Source organism: Natator depressus, chromosome 5 (assembly GCF_965152275.1).
Source record: "Natator depressus isolate rNatDep1 chromosome 5, rNatDep2.hap1, whole genome shotgun sequence".
Lineage (NCBI taxonomy): Eukaryota > Metazoa > Chordata > Testudines > Cheloniidae > Natator > Natator depressus.
The window spans coordinates 29,807,995-29,826,350 of record NC_134238.1 but is presented as its reverse complement, the minus strand read 5'-3'; the positions used below and the strand labels follow the sequence as shown (position 1 = coordinate 29,826,350).

The 18,356-nt window shown below is 42.0% G+C and overlaps 1 protein-coding gene across 1 annotated transcript in view; it reads left to right on the top strand.

The window, feature by feature from the left end:
- PAIP1 (poly(A) binding protein interacting protein 1) overlaps window positions 1-7,371 on the top strand; it is a 45,022-nt gene extending 37,651 nt beyond the window's left edge. The window contains exons 10-11 of the mRNA XM_074952530.1: window positions 1,082-1,175; window positions 6,103-7,371. Coding sequence (XP_074808631.1) covers window positions 1,082-1,175; window positions 6,103-6,196 — 188 coding nt within the window. The 3' untranslated portion in view covers window positions 6,197-7,371. The remainder of the gene's footprint in view (window positions 1-1,081; window positions 1,176-6,102) is intronic.
- Window positions 7,372-18,356: the final 10,985 nt, after the last annotated feature.

Sequence of the window (18,356 nt, the reverse complement as noted above, 5' to 3'; positions counted from 1 at the left end):
AGAACCCATTATGGCTTGGGCAGACATGACTCCGACTCTGAAAGAGATATGAGGCAAGCCGCAGTGGGGGGGTGGTTGTTAGTGGGTTATAGATTGTAGTAATAAGCTATAAATCCAGTGTCTCTATTTAGAGTCTGGGTGCTACAGACCAGGACACATCAACTCAAAGCAGCACCTGACCCTGCCAGAACAACAGATGCAAAACCTGCAGACATTTCACCACTGCTACAATGATCAACACCCTCCACAACATACTTTTCTTTATCCAGGAGTCCTTCACATGTGGTCTACTGCATCCACTGCACTAAATGCCCAATAGCCACTATGTGGGTGAAACCAGACAGTCATTATGGTCTTGAATGAATTCATACAAGAAAATGATAAGACAAAAACATCCTATCACCTGTTCGTGAACACTTTTCACAAAGGGATCACTCTATCCATCCTCATCCCCAAAGGAGACTGGCAGAGCACTTACAAAAGACGAGCTTGGGAGCTTAAATTCATAACTTCGCTAGACACTAAAAATCAGGAACTGTATAGAGAGACTGAATTTATGGCCTAATACAACAATCTATAACCCACTAACAACCCCCCAGCTGCTTCCCCCTCCCCCTCTTCCTTTCCTCCCTGTGACTAGAGGGGTGCTAATGGGCCACTTTGTCTTGAATGGTCCCTTGAAATATGTGTCAACTATGCTAAACAATGTGTTCCATTTTGTATTTAGCTGTGACATTTTGAGTATATTTCCCGGGCCTGAAGAATAGCTCTGTGTAAGCTTGAAAGTTTGTGTGTCTCACCAACAGAAGTTGGTCCACCTTGTCATTAATATCTTGGGACCTACACAGCTATAACACTGCATGCAACATTTGAAATTAGAAAGGAAGATCACTTTCCTGCAGTATACATATCTCATTGTTTATAGAGTCTAATAAAAAGGCCATGTTCATACTGCATCATTGGGTGCTGGACTAATCTTACTCTATTTTAAATTACATTCTAATTTTACAAGACCTCTGAGAAACGTTCATATGTTAAAAGTAGACTATGTATAAACTTACAATATTTTTTTCTTTTGTAGATTATCAAGAGAAATATCAAGAGTTGCTTGACAGAGAGGATTTCTTTCCAGATTATGAAGAAAATGGAACAGACTTATCAGGGGCTGGAGATCCGTATGTTTTGTTTTAGTCTGATACTTTTGCTCAAAAATGTCTAAGTTGCATATCAGTTTTTTTGTTTAAATTTTTATTGATTTTTCATAAAGAAGCACAATGAAAAGTTCAAAAAGGTACATGCCTTATAGCTTGGATATATTTCCAAATATCACAAGCTTCATGGGATCTATAAAAGATTTATGTAATTTGACAATTTGTCAAAGCTGCAAGACCAGACAATACTACATAGACATAACATGTTTGGGTGGGGGTAACAGTAATAAAATATGGGAAAACATGCATGGATAGGGAGAAGAGAGAAGGATGAGGTGGGGAGGGGTAGGTGGAATGGAGGTCTGGCATTCTTAGAGCCATCCAAGAACTAATTTTACAAAAAAATGGAAGAGTATAGTCTTATGCCCAGAATAGAGCACTGCAGTTTTGAGAATACAGGCCCTACACAAAATACAAAGCATCGTATTGAGGGTTATGGTAGACTAAAGGTGGGGAGTTCTAAACATCTTAAGTTGGAAAATCAGTATTTATTTCCACAGCAGTGTTACCTTGGCTGCATTGTACAAACTACATATAATTAATTAAACACAAAAAACTACAGAACACTAATGATCCAAAGTCAAGCACTCCAAAGTTAGGAAATGCCAGAATTAAAGTTGCCTGTTCAGCCTTAATTTGGTCTCCTTCTATGTCTGCATTATGATAGTCTTTAATTACATCATCCCATACTATTTTTTCCCACAGAACCCCTGCCTCATTCAGTGCACAGGCTGAACGACATTCACTGAATGAGCTACCATTCAGTATTTCATTTTATCCTCGTTCAGTATAGCCCCATGCCTTATTAGCTGCATGCTGTTCAAACTCTGCTCTGCATGCAGAATTACTAACTTTCTCATTGGCTTTTGTATAGTGCTTATGACTATAATATCTGAACGCTTCTCAAAGGTATGTCTTCACAACACTCCTGTGAGTTGTATTGGTATTATCCCCATTTTAGAGATGGAGAACTGAGGCATGGAAAGACTAAGACCAACCAGTTTTGGGTGCCTAGTATGAGATGCCTAGACCTGATTCTCCCCCCCCACCCCTGACCCTCTCAAGTATTTAGCATTCTAGTATTACACTTGTTCAGAGCACAGCCCCCGTTGATATCAGTTTCAGCTTGAGTGCTTGGCACTTCTACAAAACAAACCCCACAGTCTCAAGTCAGACACCCAGAAAATGAGGAACACACAGTTAGTGGCCACCTGTGAAAAATCTGGTTTAAGGGACTTGCCCAGCTTCACATAGGAACTCTGTAGTAGAGGCAGAGAGAGAATCTAATTCTCCAAGGTAGCATTCAAATGCCTTAATGGTGAGACAGACCATCCTTTGCCTTCCTGCAGTCCATTGCCTCAGTCAGTACACACCTTTCAGCTTCTGCAATGAATGAGGTGTGGCAGACTTAGGCAGTCGCCCCCATCAGACAATCTTGATTCATTCCCAGAGCACAATCTATCTTGTGCACTGAATGAGACGGGTCATGTGGAAAAAAGAGTATGTTTTCATGTAATTATTAGACTACTCATAATGCAAACGAACAAGACAACTGAATTAAGGTTGCAATCTTTCATATGTCAGCAAATTGGAGACCAGTTTGTCCATCTCAAACTTATGTACTTTATATACTCGTTCATAAGCTGAATTTTTTTAATATAAAAAGGAAACACCAGAGAAGGGGGTCGGCTTATGAATGGGTATAGAGAGGGGGAGAGGTGGGACACAGCCCCTCCCCCCAACAGAGGGGGCAAGGAGAGGCAGCAGAGCCAGAAGGGAAGAGGCGGGGCCAGAGTCTCTCCGCTTCTAGCCATGCTGCTCTCCCCCCTCCCCCCCCCAACCTCTGAAGCAGCTGCCGCTGTGCTGCTCGACCCCACCCACTAGAGCAGGCTGTGGCTGCGCCACCCAGCCCACTGGAGCACGCTGAGGCCGTGCCACCCGGCCCAGCCCAGCCTGCTGGAACATGCTGCAGCCACACCACCCGGTCTGGCCCACCGGAGCAGGCTGCGTCCGCACTGCCCAGCCTGCCAGAGCAGCTCCAGCCAGGCCAGACACATCCTCCTGTGGCCTCCCCCAATAAGGTGGGAAGGGATGGGATGAGGAGAGGTGGGGGTCCCAGGCTAGGGGTGGGGTCATGTGGGGGGTTACTCCCCTGACCCCCAGCTTCTCCCCCCAAAAATATTTCCCCAGCAGTTGCTGTCCCGGCCTGTCAGGGTAAGCAGCTCGTGCGCCAGGACACTTTGTTTACTTAGGTTTACCTCCGTGCCTGCAGACGCTTGAGGTAAACAAACCATCTCGGACTGCCAGTGGCTTATCCTGGTGGCCTAGGAGCCAGAGTTTGCTGACCCCTGAATTATAGGGTCAGCTTATGAATGGGTCATAAAAATTTTCTATTTTTACTTATCCATCTTGCGGGGGGGGTCGGTTTATAAATGAACCAGCTTATGATCGAGTAGATATGGTACTGTTTTTTTCTGAATTAGGTTGTTTGATTAGTATTTGTTTGGGGAAATGATGTGTATTTGAGAAAGACAATGTCAATGGATAATGGTCAGACTCCTCTTGTACTCTGCTACAAGTTGGGCTGCAGCTCTGTAGCACAGCTGGCTTCCATTTCTGTAACACTTGGACACTACATTCTGTGGTAAACTTCAGGTAAATTTTAAAAAAAGCTTTTATTGAATTTAACATGGAAAGGAATAGTAAGTGCAATATCCCTTGAATTTAGTTTAACCCTGAATTTTATGGTATCACTACATTTTCCGTTTTCTACAAATGTTAATGACAGTGCATTACTACACTGTTGCTGGCGGCTTTTTCCATTCATGAGGTAACAGTTAAGGCTTTTCGGAACACAGGGATGTGTGGGAGTAGGGTTTGGTTGTTAGTCTCAGTGCTTTCCTTCTAGGAAAAAGGGATACACCCAGTACTTAACAGCAGCCAGCCACTCCGCTGCCCTCACAGCAGTAACCACTACTGAATGAAACTGATAGACATGGCCATTAGCTGGAAGGTTTTATTACAATGAGAAGCAGTGAAATAATTAAGTCTTGACTCTGTCATCAGGTTTCAGGGCTTTACCCACTGATTTCAATGAATTTCATGTGTCTCAAATACATTGTTACAGACTCTCTGCAGGCTTGGGGAGACAACATTGCATTCCTTTCAATTCAGTTTGCACTTGGAAGGTTTTTTCACAACCAGAAAGGCTAGAAATGACAGCTTAAACGCTGATTCTGCATTGAGAACTGTTGGCTGCGCTGAGGCCCGCTGACCTCAGTGGGGCTCTAAGGGTATGACTACACAGCAAAGAAAACCCTGTGCCTGGCCTGTGCCACCCGATTCAGGCTCGTGGGGCTCGGGCCGCGGGCTCTTCATTGCTGTATAGGCTTCCGGGCTCAGGCTGGAGCTTAGGCTCTCGGACCTGTGGGGTGGGAGAATCCTAGAGCTTGGTCTCCATCCCGAGCCCCGAAGTCTGCACAGCAGTGAAACAGCCCTGCAGTCTGAGCCCCGTGAGCCCATGTTGGCTGGAAGGGGCCAGGCACAGGGTTTTCTTTGCTGGGTCGACCTACCCTTAATGGGTACACAGCTCCACCTGCATGGTCTGTGTTGCAGGACCAGGGTCTTAGATTATACTGAACAATATTGCATCAGTAGTTGGTTTAAGTAGCAAATTTTGAAGCTGTGGAATCTGAGTACACAAGACCTAATAATCGGCTTTCTAGACTCCTAATGGGACAAATTAATTTGTCATGATATATGAATAAAAGTTAGATACAGTATTTGAGCTGGGAAGTTGACAGCTGTCATTTTGTTACCTTAGAGACTAACAAATTTATTAGAGCATAAGCTTTCGTAAGCTACAGCTTACTTCATCGAATGCAACTCACAAAAGCTTATGCTCTAATAAATATGTTAGTCTCTAAGGTGCCACAAGTCCTCCTTTTCTTTTTATGGATACAGACTAACACGGCTGCTACTTTGTAAGCTGTCATTTTGTTAGTTATGCATATAGATCGGGGTGGGCAAACTTTTTGGCCCAAGGGCCACGTCTGGGTGGGGAAATGCATTCAGGGCCATAAATGTAGGGCTAGGGCTGGGGCAGGGGGTTAGGGTACAGGAGGGAGTGTGGGCTGTGGAAGGGGGTGTGGTGAGCAGGAAGGGGCTCAGAACAAGGGGTTGGGGCAGAGGAGGGGTGCAGGGTGTATGAGGGGGCTCAGGGAAGGGGGTTGGGTGCAGGAGGGGGTGCAGAGTGCAGGAGGGGCTCAGGGCAGGGGTGCAAGGAGGAGTGCGGGAGGGGACTCAGGGCAGGGGTTGGGGTGCAGGAGAGGTGCGGGGTGCAGCAGGAGGCTCAGGGCAGGGGGTTGGGGTGCAGGAGGGGTGCAGCAGGGAGTTGGTGCAGGAGGGGTTCAAGGTGCGGGCTCCGGCCTGGCGCCGCTTACCTGGAGCGGCTCCAGGGTGGCAGCAGCACGCAGTGGGGCTCAGGCTCTCTGCTTGCCCTGGCCCCGCGCCGCTCCCAGAAGCAGCCGGCACCATGTCCCTGCAGCCCCTGGGGAAGAGGGGCAGAGGGCTCCACATGCTGCCCCCGCCTCTGGGTACCTCCCCCGAAGCTCCCATTGGCCACGGTTCCCCGTTCCTGGCCAATGGGAGTTGGGGGGAGGGGGGACAGTGCCTGTACTGAATCTCATAAACTGAACAGACATGTCAAACCTCCAGGGATATCCTAGGTACTACAGGAAATAGTTTTGGTTATTCACTCTCCACTTTGTTACCAAACATTGTCCCAACATGGCAGTGTATTGTCTGGTGACCTTCACTTTTTTTCTTTTTTGTAAAAGAAAACAGTACAAATATAGCCTAACAGCAGATTTTTTAAAAAAATTTTTTGTAGGTACTTTGATGACATTGATGATGAGATGGATCCAGAAATTGAAGAAGCATATGAAAAATTCTGCTTAGAATCGGAACGTAAGAGAAAACAGTGAGATGTTATGCACAATATTAGCATAATAAAGCAGTTTAGGTATGATTAGTAAACAGGGAAAACCAAGAGAACTTGTCACATGTATACCAAATTAAGGATGTTGAGTTTCTCTGAGTATTAAAGTTATGCAATTTCCATTTTGTTAAACTGAATCTGCCAAAAATTGTAAACTTATGCCCTGTAACTTAAAATGTTGTGTATATATCATAGTTTATTTTATGTACAGTTAAATGAACAATGTTTTGGCTGCAATAAAATTGTTTTGAGAAGTATCACATGGAAATAAAATTTTACTAACTGGGAAATGTCCCATTTAAAATGCTAAATTTATCTTGGAAGAAATGAAAACCTTGAGTTAAAAATAAATTGCTCACTTATTTTAGTATACACTAGGATTGCCTCACCCTTTTTATCATACAGGAGTTTTCTGATATTACATATTTTTAGGTTAGGAAACTCAACTGCAGATGGGTAGATTTTTTTAAATGTGTATCACAATCATGAAAAAAGCTAGTTATTTTTTTTTCCCAACGTGTGTGGCGGTATATGGGGTTCGTTTCTAGAATAAACATTTTTAATATGTGACATCATTAATACGCAAGCACTGCTTTGGAAGCCAGGTGCTTTAAGGACACTTGTCTATTTTCAACTTTTACAAGCAGAAGCTTCTGCTAAATATTTTGCATTCTTCTACAAGAATACATTAATGTAACTAGGTTTTAGCCCATGCTCTACAACGTGTACAGCTTTGAATCTATGTATTCTTGAATGTGATTAACATGATTAACATGTCTACCCTTCTGAGAGAGCCCCAGGACACTTCTTATTCCTCTAATTAATTTATACAATTTATTGTGTTGATTCCGTAGTTTGGTTTGTATCAATTTTTATATTTCAGATATATTAACAAATTCTGAAGTCAACTGCTGCTTGTCTCCAATCTAATAATTTGTTTTGTAGTTTTTCTGAAATACCCAAAGACAATTCTTATTATTGCCTATTATTCAGTTGTAGTGGTTCATGCTATTTGGTATTGGATAGATGAAGTAGAACCCATTACCAGACTCAAAATGCATATGTTTCCAACTTCCCAAGAAGTAAGTAAAATAGCTTATGTAAAGAAAACACATGTTGTAAATATGCATGTAAATAGTTCTGTTAATATTGCACTGTAATACATTTGGTACAATAATTTGTGTCAGCTAATACTGTTAGCATTGACTACATTTTCTCGCTGTTTGTTTAGCATATTAGTTTAGATTAAGTTTTGAAAAATAAAATTTAACTAGCTTTGTTTCCTTTGGAATATTTTCATTGTGCTTTTCTTTTCCTGGTTTCAAAAAAAAAAATTGATTAGAATTTTTTGTTTCCCCAGTTTATTTTAACAGTATCTGTGTACCCAGTGCCTAATGCTGAATCAACTTAATATCTCATATTCAAGCATTTATCAAATTATACTTTCAAGAAAGCAAAAAATTAACATTTTTTGATTACACAACTGGACTGAGAATTTTTTTCTGGAATACAGATTTGAAAAGCAAATTCATAAAAGGACAATACATATATACAAGTACAGTATTTGCATTTAAAAATGTGCATACACAATCTGGAATTTGTAGGTAAGAGTAAATTTCCCTTACACATCTGTTCTGCACATTTTCAGGTACAAGTACATCACCATAGAAATAATATAACTAGATCCATCAAAGCAGTTTTCTTGAAAAGAACATTTCATCCAAAACCAACTTGTTTTAACACCTCTCCCCCAATTATTTTTTTAAATCAGACCTTTATCATGGTCTCAGTTTGGGGCAAATTGCACCTGTATTTTCCCCTTAATGGTCCAGCAAGGGTATCCACTCTCAGGCTTCCTGTTTCCCTGGCTGCTGCCTCTCTTGGATGGAGACCTGTCTCTCTCTCCCTTCTGACCAGGTATTCCCAGGCTGAACTGTTCCCTGCCTTCACTGAGTTATTCTCAACTAAAGATCGGCTGCCTAAGCAGGCTTCTCTGTCAAGAAAGGTTTAGTCCATTCTTTATAAAGTTCAGGGGTCTTTGATCTGGAGTTTTCCAGGAAAAGGTAATCAATAGATAATGGGTTTTTCTCAAGGCGCAAGCTTCAAAAGGATGGACTCAGAGCTAGGTCATTGCATTCCTCTGTCCCCCAGTATTTCCTAGGAAATCCACTTCAACACATATTGTCCTAAAAAGTCCTTTGACATTCCTGATCCTTTCCAGAGATTGCATTAGTCAGTCTCCGAGAGACGTTACATACAATTCCACAATAACGCATACACAATTACATTTTTAATACAGGAAACCCCAAACTTAATTCAAGTGTTTATCTTATTTGTTATATCTGTCACAATAATAGTCTCTCACATGGGGAGGGTTAAAGTAAGTTTTAAACTGATTTTCCTGTTTTCTCTTGGCCCTGTCCCTGCTTCTGTATGTAAGCGGGAGGCTTCCAAGCTGAAGACTTCACTGGTAGAAACCAGCAGGCAGCTGAGCAGTGTTCCAGTTGCTAGCCTAACTCACTAACCAGTCTGTCAAAAGTCCTGTCTGCTACTTTTTTTTTTTTTTTTTTAAATAGGCCAGCTGGGGAGTGAGAACAAGGGGTAGCAGAGCCCCATCAATTAATTTTGGAGAATTCAAAACCTACCTATTTTCTTCAGAGGTTGGAGGAAGCTATGCAGTAGTGTTGCTTGGAAGACTTGTTTCTTTAGGACCACAATGAGTGGTGAAGGAAGGGCCTTTATCTTGAGCTGTCTGTTTCTATGTAAGTTTTATACCACATTCTTCACTATGTTGTTGTTTTATCCAGCAACAGCAATGTTTTCTTGGTCCCTGGCTGCTCTTCCAGCATGTGACTGTACAGTAGGAGAAGAATCTGTTGCTGCCACTGCCACTAAAGAGTTGGCTCAAGAAAGCCACCCCAACCACAGTCACTGATTCTCTAGAGCTGCTGGTCAAGACTCCTGAGCACCTGACATTGGCTCTGTTTTCTGGCTCTCCTCCCCACTCCTCAGTGTCTGTATATGTGTATGACTTTCTCTTTCTAGCTTCCACAATCAGATGTTGCTTATTCTCCTGGTTTGGCTCTTCTATGTCACATTTCTTTCATGTTTGTGTGTAACTGCAGTAGCTTGGTGGCTGAGATCTAGATGCCTATTGGTAGAGTCTTCCCATGTCGGTATTTATATGGTTAATCCTCCCGTGCTCTATCCATAGAGACCCTACTTGGAAGAAGCCAATTATAGAGAGCCTACCTAATGTGCCTCTCCTTGAGGTCCACAGATTTCCTAAGAAAGATTCCTGAAAGAATGAAACAGCTACTCAGGAGTCGAACAGGTGGTAACAAAAATCAAGTGACTTGCAGTCAAATTGGGAGACTTAACAATCTGTAAAGGGTATTTTAATTTAACAGTTCCCTGTCCTGCTCACTGGGACACTGCCTGCACTCTTTTGCTGATAAGGTCACTAAGCCCCTCCACAGCCACTGCTTACACAAGCAGAAAGTGGAAATTGGTAAATAATTTTATTTAAAAGTACTTGGAAAAAATTGGCTTCATTCCTAAATGCCAGATCTAAATTTTAAGACCATATTTTACAAGATTTATATGAATGATTCTTTGTATGTGAGGGAGGCATGTCCAGAATTATGGATTTGATACTATAAATGATGTGATTATTTATATTACAAATAAATAATTTCCATCAGGGATTAAGGCTTCAGTGCACTGGGCACTGTAGAAATATAAAATAAAAAGATAGTCCTTACCCCCAGAGAGCTAATACTCTTGACTCTTTATTTTACAAATCTCAGTAGGTGGACAAAACAGGTGTGAGAGAGGAGGAAGGGGGCATGAGGTAACAATGAAAATGAGCATATTTTGTATAGAATGCAGTAGTCATAAATGATCACCTGTCTAGCTCCTATCAGCTGGCAGTGCTTTTGTAGGCATGGTGTCTCTTGGGAAACAAAAGGTGGTGAAGAAGCAGATAATGGCATTCAGGGGGTGGAGGGGAACTTCAGGAAAATATATTCAGTATTTTCAGCACTTGCACTTGAAAATGAATGAAGTCTAACAGCCCAGAGAGTCCCGGCTCCAGCATTGTTCCCAGAGCTGCTGCTGCAATGCAGAGACCTTTCAGCCCTGAAGCCCTGGGTTCAGCCCTGAAGCCCTGGGTTCAGCCCTGAAGCCCTGGGTTCAGCCCTGAAGCCCTGGGTTCAGCCCTGAAGCCCTGCTAGCTCCAGCCTGGCCGTGCCAGCACTGGTACACATTGCTCCTGGAAATGTCTATTGCAACTCTGGTCACCCTACCACTCATCCCGGACCTAATCACGCAGGATCACGGCTGCCTCCGGCATCCGAACCTCAAGTCGCTCCACCTCACAGCGTGGAAGCTCCATGGTTGAACGCAGTGGAGCTGTCCTGTTCTGATCAAGTCAGGCAGGTTCTCCTTGGCAGTAGGAAACCCTCCACAAGGGCAACGTACCTTGCCAAGTGGAAGAGGTTCTCCATCTGGTCAGAGCAGCACCATCAGTCTCCAACGTTTGCTTTGGTGCCGTTTATACTGGACTACCTCCTCCATCTTAAACAACAGGCACTATCCATCTTGTTGATAAGGATTCACTTGGCTGCCATCTCCGCTTTCCATCCAGGCGCAGATGGCTACTCAGTCTTCGCGAATCCAATGGTCAGCCATTTCCTTAAAGGTCTTTACAGATTATACCCGCAAGTACGACAGCCTGTCCCAGCTTGGGACCTTAATCTGGTCCTTTCCAGACTTAGGGGCCCACCATTTGAGCCACTGGCGACGTGCTCCCTGCTTTAGAAGATGGCGTTTCTGGTGGCAATAACCTCAGCTAGGAGAATGTTGGAGCTCAGGGCCCTTACATCAGAGCCCCCTTACACCGTATTCCATAAGGACAAGGTTCAGCTCAGACCTCACCTGGCTTTTTTCCCTAAGGTTGTCTCCCAGTTTCACATCAACCAGGACATCTTCCTCCCAGTATTCTATCCTAAGCCGCATTCCAGTGGCAGGGAGGAGAGGCTTGACTCATTAGATGTCCGCAGGGCGCTAGCCTTCGATATCAAGAGAACTAAGCTGTTCTGAAAGTCCGTCCAGTTATTCACAGTGGTGGCCGATAGAATGAAAGGCCTCCCTGTCTCATTGCAGCGTATCTCATCGTGGATCATATCATGCATTCGGTAGTGCTATGACTTGGCAAAGGTGCCCACTCCACCAGGGCTCAGGCCTCCTCAGCAGCGTTCCAGACACAGGTCCCCACGCAGGAAATCTGCAGGGCAGCAACGTGGTCCTTGATATACACACTTTCACCAGGCACTGTGCGATCACTCAACAGGCCAGAGAGGACACAGCCTTCAGATGAGCTGTGCTCCAATCAGTGGATGACTCCAACCCCACCTCCTGAACTTTGGCTTGTGAGTCACCTCATTGGAATGGACATGAACAAGCCCTCGAAGAAGAAAAATCGATTACTCACCTTCTCGTGACTGTTTTTCTTCGAGATGTGATGATCATGTCCATTCCAATACCCACCTGTTCTACCCCTCTGTCGGAGCAGCTGGCAAGAAGGAACTGAGGGGGTGGGGGGTTAGTAGGGCCCTATATTGGGTGCCATGAAGGCATGACTCCAGGGGGCGCCCAGGCCGATTCTGTGGACACTGCTAAGGGAAGAATCTTCCGGCTGGCATGCACGCAGCACACACACACCTGATTGGAATGGACATGAACAACACATCTCGAAGAACAACAGTTACGAGAAGGTGAGTAACCGTTTTATCTCCTCTGTATTATGCATCATTCAGTTTCACCCAGTTATTGAGCACAGTAACTTGTTTGGATAAAGCAGACCTTACAAAAAAAGCATCCAGTCTTGATTTGAAGACGGCAAGAAATGCAGTATCCACTATTTTTCCTTGGTAGTCTATTCCCATGGTTAATCACACCCATTCTTAAAAATTTGTTCCTTACTTCTAATTTGAATTTGTCTGGCTTCAGCTTCCAGTCATCCACTGGATGCCAATTTCTTGTGATGCCTTTCTCTGCTAGATTAAAAAAGCCCTGTAGTACCCAGTATTTTCTCCCTGTGAAGGTACCTATATACTGTAATCAAGTCACCTCTCAATCTTTTTTGATAAACTAAACAGGCTCTTTAAGTCTCTTAGTGTAAAGAATTTTCTCCAGCCCTTGAATCATTTTTGTGGCTCTTCTGCACCCTCTCCATTTTTTTAGCATCCTTTTTAAAATGTGGACCCCAGAACTGTACATAGTAATTTAGTATGTCTTGCCATGGCATTGTACAGAGGTAAAATCGCATCCCTACTACTCTACTACTCCTGTTTCTGCAACAAACGATACACTAGCCCCTTTTGTGACAGCACACACCAGGTGCTTATGTTCAGTTGCTTCTCCACTATAACCCTTATTTCTTTTTTCAGAGTCACTGCTTTCCAGGATAAAGACACTCATTCTATAAGTATGGCCTGCGTTCCTTGTTCCTAGATATAGAACTTTGCATTTGGCTTTGCATTTTGTTTGAATAGATTCAGAGTACCAATCAGTCCACATCCCTCGGTACAACTGTCATGTCTTCATAATTTACCATTCAGCTAATTTTTGTTTCATCTACAAATTTTATCAGCAGTGATTTTATATTTACTTCCAGATCATTTTATGAAAATGTTGAATAGCATCTGGCCTCATACCAGCCCCTGCAGGAATCCACTAGAGATGCCCCCTATTCGATGATGATTCCCCATTGACTGCTAATTTTTGAGCTGTTACCCAATTCTTAATCCTTTTAACATGTGCTTTACTGATATTGTATAGAGCTATTTTTTTTAAAAATCAGAATGTTGTGCGGGTACTAAGTCAAATGCTTTGCAAATGTCTAAGTACATTACAAGTTTGGTAACTGCAGAGAAGTAATCTCATCAACTAATGAAACTGGGTTTTTTGACAAGACCTGCTTTCCAGGTTGAATGGTATTAGTTATATTCCTGACCTTTACTTCTCTAGTAGTTGAATCTCTTTTCAGCTTTTCTATTATTTTGCCCAAGATTGATGTCAGGCTAGCCAGTTTATAGGTACCCAAATCATCCCACTTGCCTTTTGTAGAATATTGGCACAATATTAGCATGCTTACAGTCTTCTGGAATTTCCCTGGTATTCCAAGATTTATTAAAAATAACGTAAGTGGTCCAGAGCTCTTCTCAACCATCTCTTTTAGGACTCTTTGGTGCAAGTTATCTGGGCCTTCTGCTTTAAAAATCTTTATCCCTGGTAGATGTTAACATCCTCTTCAGTTACTAATGAACCAGAAAGTACTTCATATGCAACAAGTTCATCATCCTACATCCTTTAAAATACAGAACAAAAAAACTAGGGCTGTCAAGCGATTAAAACAATTAATCGTGCTGTTAATAATAGTATACCATATATTTAAATATGTTTGGATGTTTTCTACATTTTTCAAATGTGTTGATTACAGTTACAACACAGAACACAAAGTGTATAGTGCTCACTTTATATTTATTTTTAATTACAAAGATTTGCATTGTAAAAAGCAAAATAAATAGTATTTTTCAATTCACCTAATAAAAGTACTGTACTGTGGTCTCTTTATCATGAAAGTTGAACTTACAAATGTAGAATTATGTACAAAAAATAACTGCATTCAAAAATGAAACAATGGAAAAACCTACAAGTCCACTCAGTCCTACTTCAGCCAATTGCTCAGACAAACAAGTTTGGTTACAATTTGCAGGAGATAATGGTGCCTGATTCTTGTTTACAGTGTCACCTGAAAGTGAGAATGGGTGTGTGATGGGTTGGATCACAGAAAACCCCTTGGGAACTGCCAACTGATGTGCTGAGACTACCTCTGAGCCCATTTTCACTGGCGGCTTGGGATTTCAGTGCCATGCCTGGTTCAAGCCGGACACTCTAGCCTGCTACACACAGACCCAGGTCTGAACAACATCCCCCAAATGCTGCAGGCTTACCTGAAAACAGTTTAAGAAGTGTTCCTGTCTTCAACACTCAGATGCCCAGCTCCCAATGGGGTCCAAACCCCAAATAAATCCATTTTACCCTGTATAAAGCTTATACAGGGTAAACTCATAAATTGTTCGCCCTCTATAACACTGATAGTGATATGCACAGCTGTTTTTCCCCCTCCCTCTGGTATTATTCATTGACCCAAAGTATGTATTAAGTAAAAAGTGATTTTATTAAATACAAAAAGTAGGTTTTAAGTGGTTCCAAGTAATAAAAGACAGAACAAAGTGAATTACCAAGCAAAATAAAATAAAACATGCAAGTCTAAACCAAATACAGTAAGAAAATGATTACAGATGAAATCTCACCCTCAGAGATGTTCCAGTAAGCTTCTTTTACAGACTAGTCTCCTTCTAGTCTGGGTCCAGCAATCACTCACACCCATGTGGTTACTATCCTTTGTTCCAGTTTCTTTCAGGTATCCTTTGGGGTGGAAAGGCTACCTCTTGAGCGAGACCAAATGGAGGGGTCTCCCAGGGGCTTAAATAGACTTTCTCTTGTGGGTGGAGACCCCCTCCTCTCTCCTATGCCGAATCCAGCTGCAAGCTAGAGTTTTGGAGTCACGTGGGCAAGTCACATGTCCATGCATGACTCAGAACTTTACAGGTGGCAGCCATTGCTCACATGCTACCCTGAAAGTCCCCAGGTAGACTTCTTATGTGTATTGAAGTCTTCCAAGGTTCCATTGTCTGTTAAGTATTTCTTGACTGGGTACTTAACTCACAAATTCTTTTCTTAAGAAGCTGACCAAATGCCTTACTAAGGCTACTTAAAATCAAACAAGTACACAGCCAATATTCATAACTTTGAATACAAAAATGATACATGCATACAAATAGGATGAATATATTCAGTAGATCATAACCTTTACAGAGATATGTTACATGGCATATATAGCATAAAACATATTCCAGTTATGTCATATATACATTCATAAGCATATTTCCATAAAGCATTATGGGGTGCAACATCACAGGGTGTTTGCATGGCACTGTTGTAGCCTGCGTCACAAGATATTTACGTGCCAGATCCGCTAAAGATTCATATGTCTCTTCATGCTTCAACCACCATTCCAGAGGTCATGCATCCATGCTGATGACGGGTTCTGCTCAATAACGATCCAAAGCAGAGCGGACCGACAAATGTTCATTTTCATCATCTGAGACAGATGCCACCAGCAGAAGGTTAATTTTCTTTTTTGGTGGTTCGGGTTCTGTAGTTTCCCCATCAAAGCATTCCTCTTTTAAGACTTCTGAAAGCATTCCACACCTCGTCCCTCTCAGATTTTGGATGGCACTTCAGATTCTTAAACCTTAGGTCAAATGCTGTAGATATCTTTAGAAATCTCACATTGGTACCTTCTTTGCATTTTGTCAAATCTGCTGTGAAAGTGTTCTTAAAACGAACATGTGCTGGGTCATCACCCGAGACTGCTATAACATGAAATATATGGCAGAAGGCGGGTAAAACAGAATAGGAAACATATAATTCTCCCCCAAGGAGTTCAGTCCCAAATTGAATTAATGCTTTTTTTTTTTTTTTTTTTAACGAGCGTCATGAGCATGGAAGCATGTCCTCTGGAGTGGTGACCAAAGCATGAAGGGGCATACAAATGTTTAGCATATCTGGCATGTAAATCTCTTGCAATGCCAGATACACAAGTGCCACGCAAATGCCTGTTCTCACTTTCTGGTGACATTGTAAATAAGAAGCAGGCAGCAGTATCTCCCATAAATAACAAACCTGTTTGTCTTAGCGATTGGCTGAACAAGAAGTAGGACTGAGTGTACTTGTAGGCGCTAAACTTTTACATTGTTTTGTTTTTGAGTGCAGTTATGTAACAAAAAATATCTACATTTGTAAGTTACATTTTCACAATAAAGAGATTGCACCACAGTACTTGTGTGAGGTGAACTGAAAAATACTATTTCTTTTATCATTTTTAAAGTGCAAATATTTGTAATAAAAAATATCAAGTGAGCGCTACACTTTGCATTCTGTGTTGTAATAGAAATCAGTATATTTGAAAATGTAGAAAAACATCCAAAAATATTTAATAAATTTCAATTGGTATTCTATTGTTTTTAACAGTGCAATTAATCGCAATTAATTTTTGAGTAATCGTGAGTTAACTGCGATTAATCAACAACCCTAATAAAAACATATTGAACATGTTTACGTTTTCAGTATCATTAACAACAATTTTACCATCTCCACTTAGTAATGGAGAAAACAGGTTTTCTCACCCCCCAACCCCCATACACACACAAACTCACTCTCCTGCTGGTAATAGCCTATCCAAAGTGACGACTCTCCTCACAATGTGCATGACAATCAAGGTGGGCCACTTCCAGCATAAATCCAAGTTTAACCAGAAGGCCGGGGGGAGGGGGGGGAGGAAAAAACAAGGGGAAATAGGCTGGAAATTTGTGCTGGAAATGGCCCACCTTGATTTTCATGCACGTTGTAAGGAGAGTGGTCACTTTGGATAGGCTATTACCAGCAGGAGAGTGAGTTTGTGTGTGTATGGGGGTGGGGGGGGTGAGAAAACCTGGATTTGTGCTGGAAATGGCCCACCTTGATTTTCATGCACGTTGTAAGGAGAGTTTGTGTGTGTGGTTTTTGGAGGGGGGTGAGGGGGTGAGAGAACCTGGATTCCTGCAGGAAATGGCCCACCTTGATTATCATACACATTGTGAAGAGAGTGCTCACTTTGGATGGGCTATTACCAGCAAGAGAGTGAGTTTGTCTGTGGGGGGGCGGAGGGTGAGAAAACCTGGATTTGTGCTGGAAATGGCCCATCTTGATGATCACTTTAGATAAGCTATTACCAGCAGGAGAGTGGGTGGGAGGAGGTATTGTTTCATGGTGTCTGTGTATATAATAATGTATTCTGCAATTTCCACAGTATGCATCCGATGAAGTGAGCTGTAGCTCACGAAAGCTCATGCTCAAATAAATTGATTAGTCTCTAAGGTGCCACAAGTACTCCTTTTCTTTTTGCTTAAGAAATAACTCCCCCTATTTGCTGATTTGATTTGCAGGTCTGTAACTGATCCAGAAACTAAGGTTTCCCCCTCCCAACCTTAGCAACCCCTGTGATGTGTCACTCCTTCCTTAGATATTTTTAAGGTCAGGCTTGACAAAGCCCTGGCTGGGATGATTTAGTTGGTGATTGGTCTGCTTTGAGCAGGGGGTTGGACTAGATGACCTCCTGAGGTCCCTTCCAACCCTGATATTCTATGATTTAAAATCATGGAAATAGAGATAAATTCGAGAAAGATATTGATAAATTGGACAGGGTTAAGAGAAGAGCCACAAGAATGACTAAAGGATTAGACAACAAGTCTTATAGTGATGGATTCAAGCTCAATCTATTTACTTTAACAAAGCAAAGGTTAAGTGGAGACTTGATTACAATCTATAAGTACCTGTATTGGGAACAAATATTTAATAGTGGGCTCTTAAGTCTAGCAGAGGAAGATATCCTGATCCTGGAATTTGAAACTAGACAAATTCAACTGGAAATAAGGTGTAAATTTTTAATGGTGAGAGTAGTTAACCATTGGAATGATTTATCAAGGGTGGTGGTGGATTTTATATCACTGACTACATTAAAATCAAGCTTAGATTTTTTTTTTTTTTAAAATATGCTCGAGAAAATATTTTGGGAAAGTTCTAGGGTCTGTGCTACACAGGTCAGACTAGATTATCACAATGTGGTCCCTTCTGGGCTTAGAATCTATGACTAAAAGATGGTTCTGTAACTCCTCCTGTAACAATTGTGATGGTTAGTTACCATCCAATCCCTAGCAGAGACCTAGAGAACATGTTGATCGCTGACAATATTGCCAACCATGAGTGCTCAAAAATCAGGCTGCCCAAAATAATATGCTTTAAAAATCATGAGTTTTAAATATATATAGTTTTTACTTGTATTCTGTTTTTTAACACTCAGATCATATTTTTAAGCTTTCCTGAGCAACCATGAGGGATAGAAGATTATTAGTTTATAAAATAATGAAATCCTATAGTCACATGCCTCCAGGAGCTGGGGCTGTAAGAAATACACT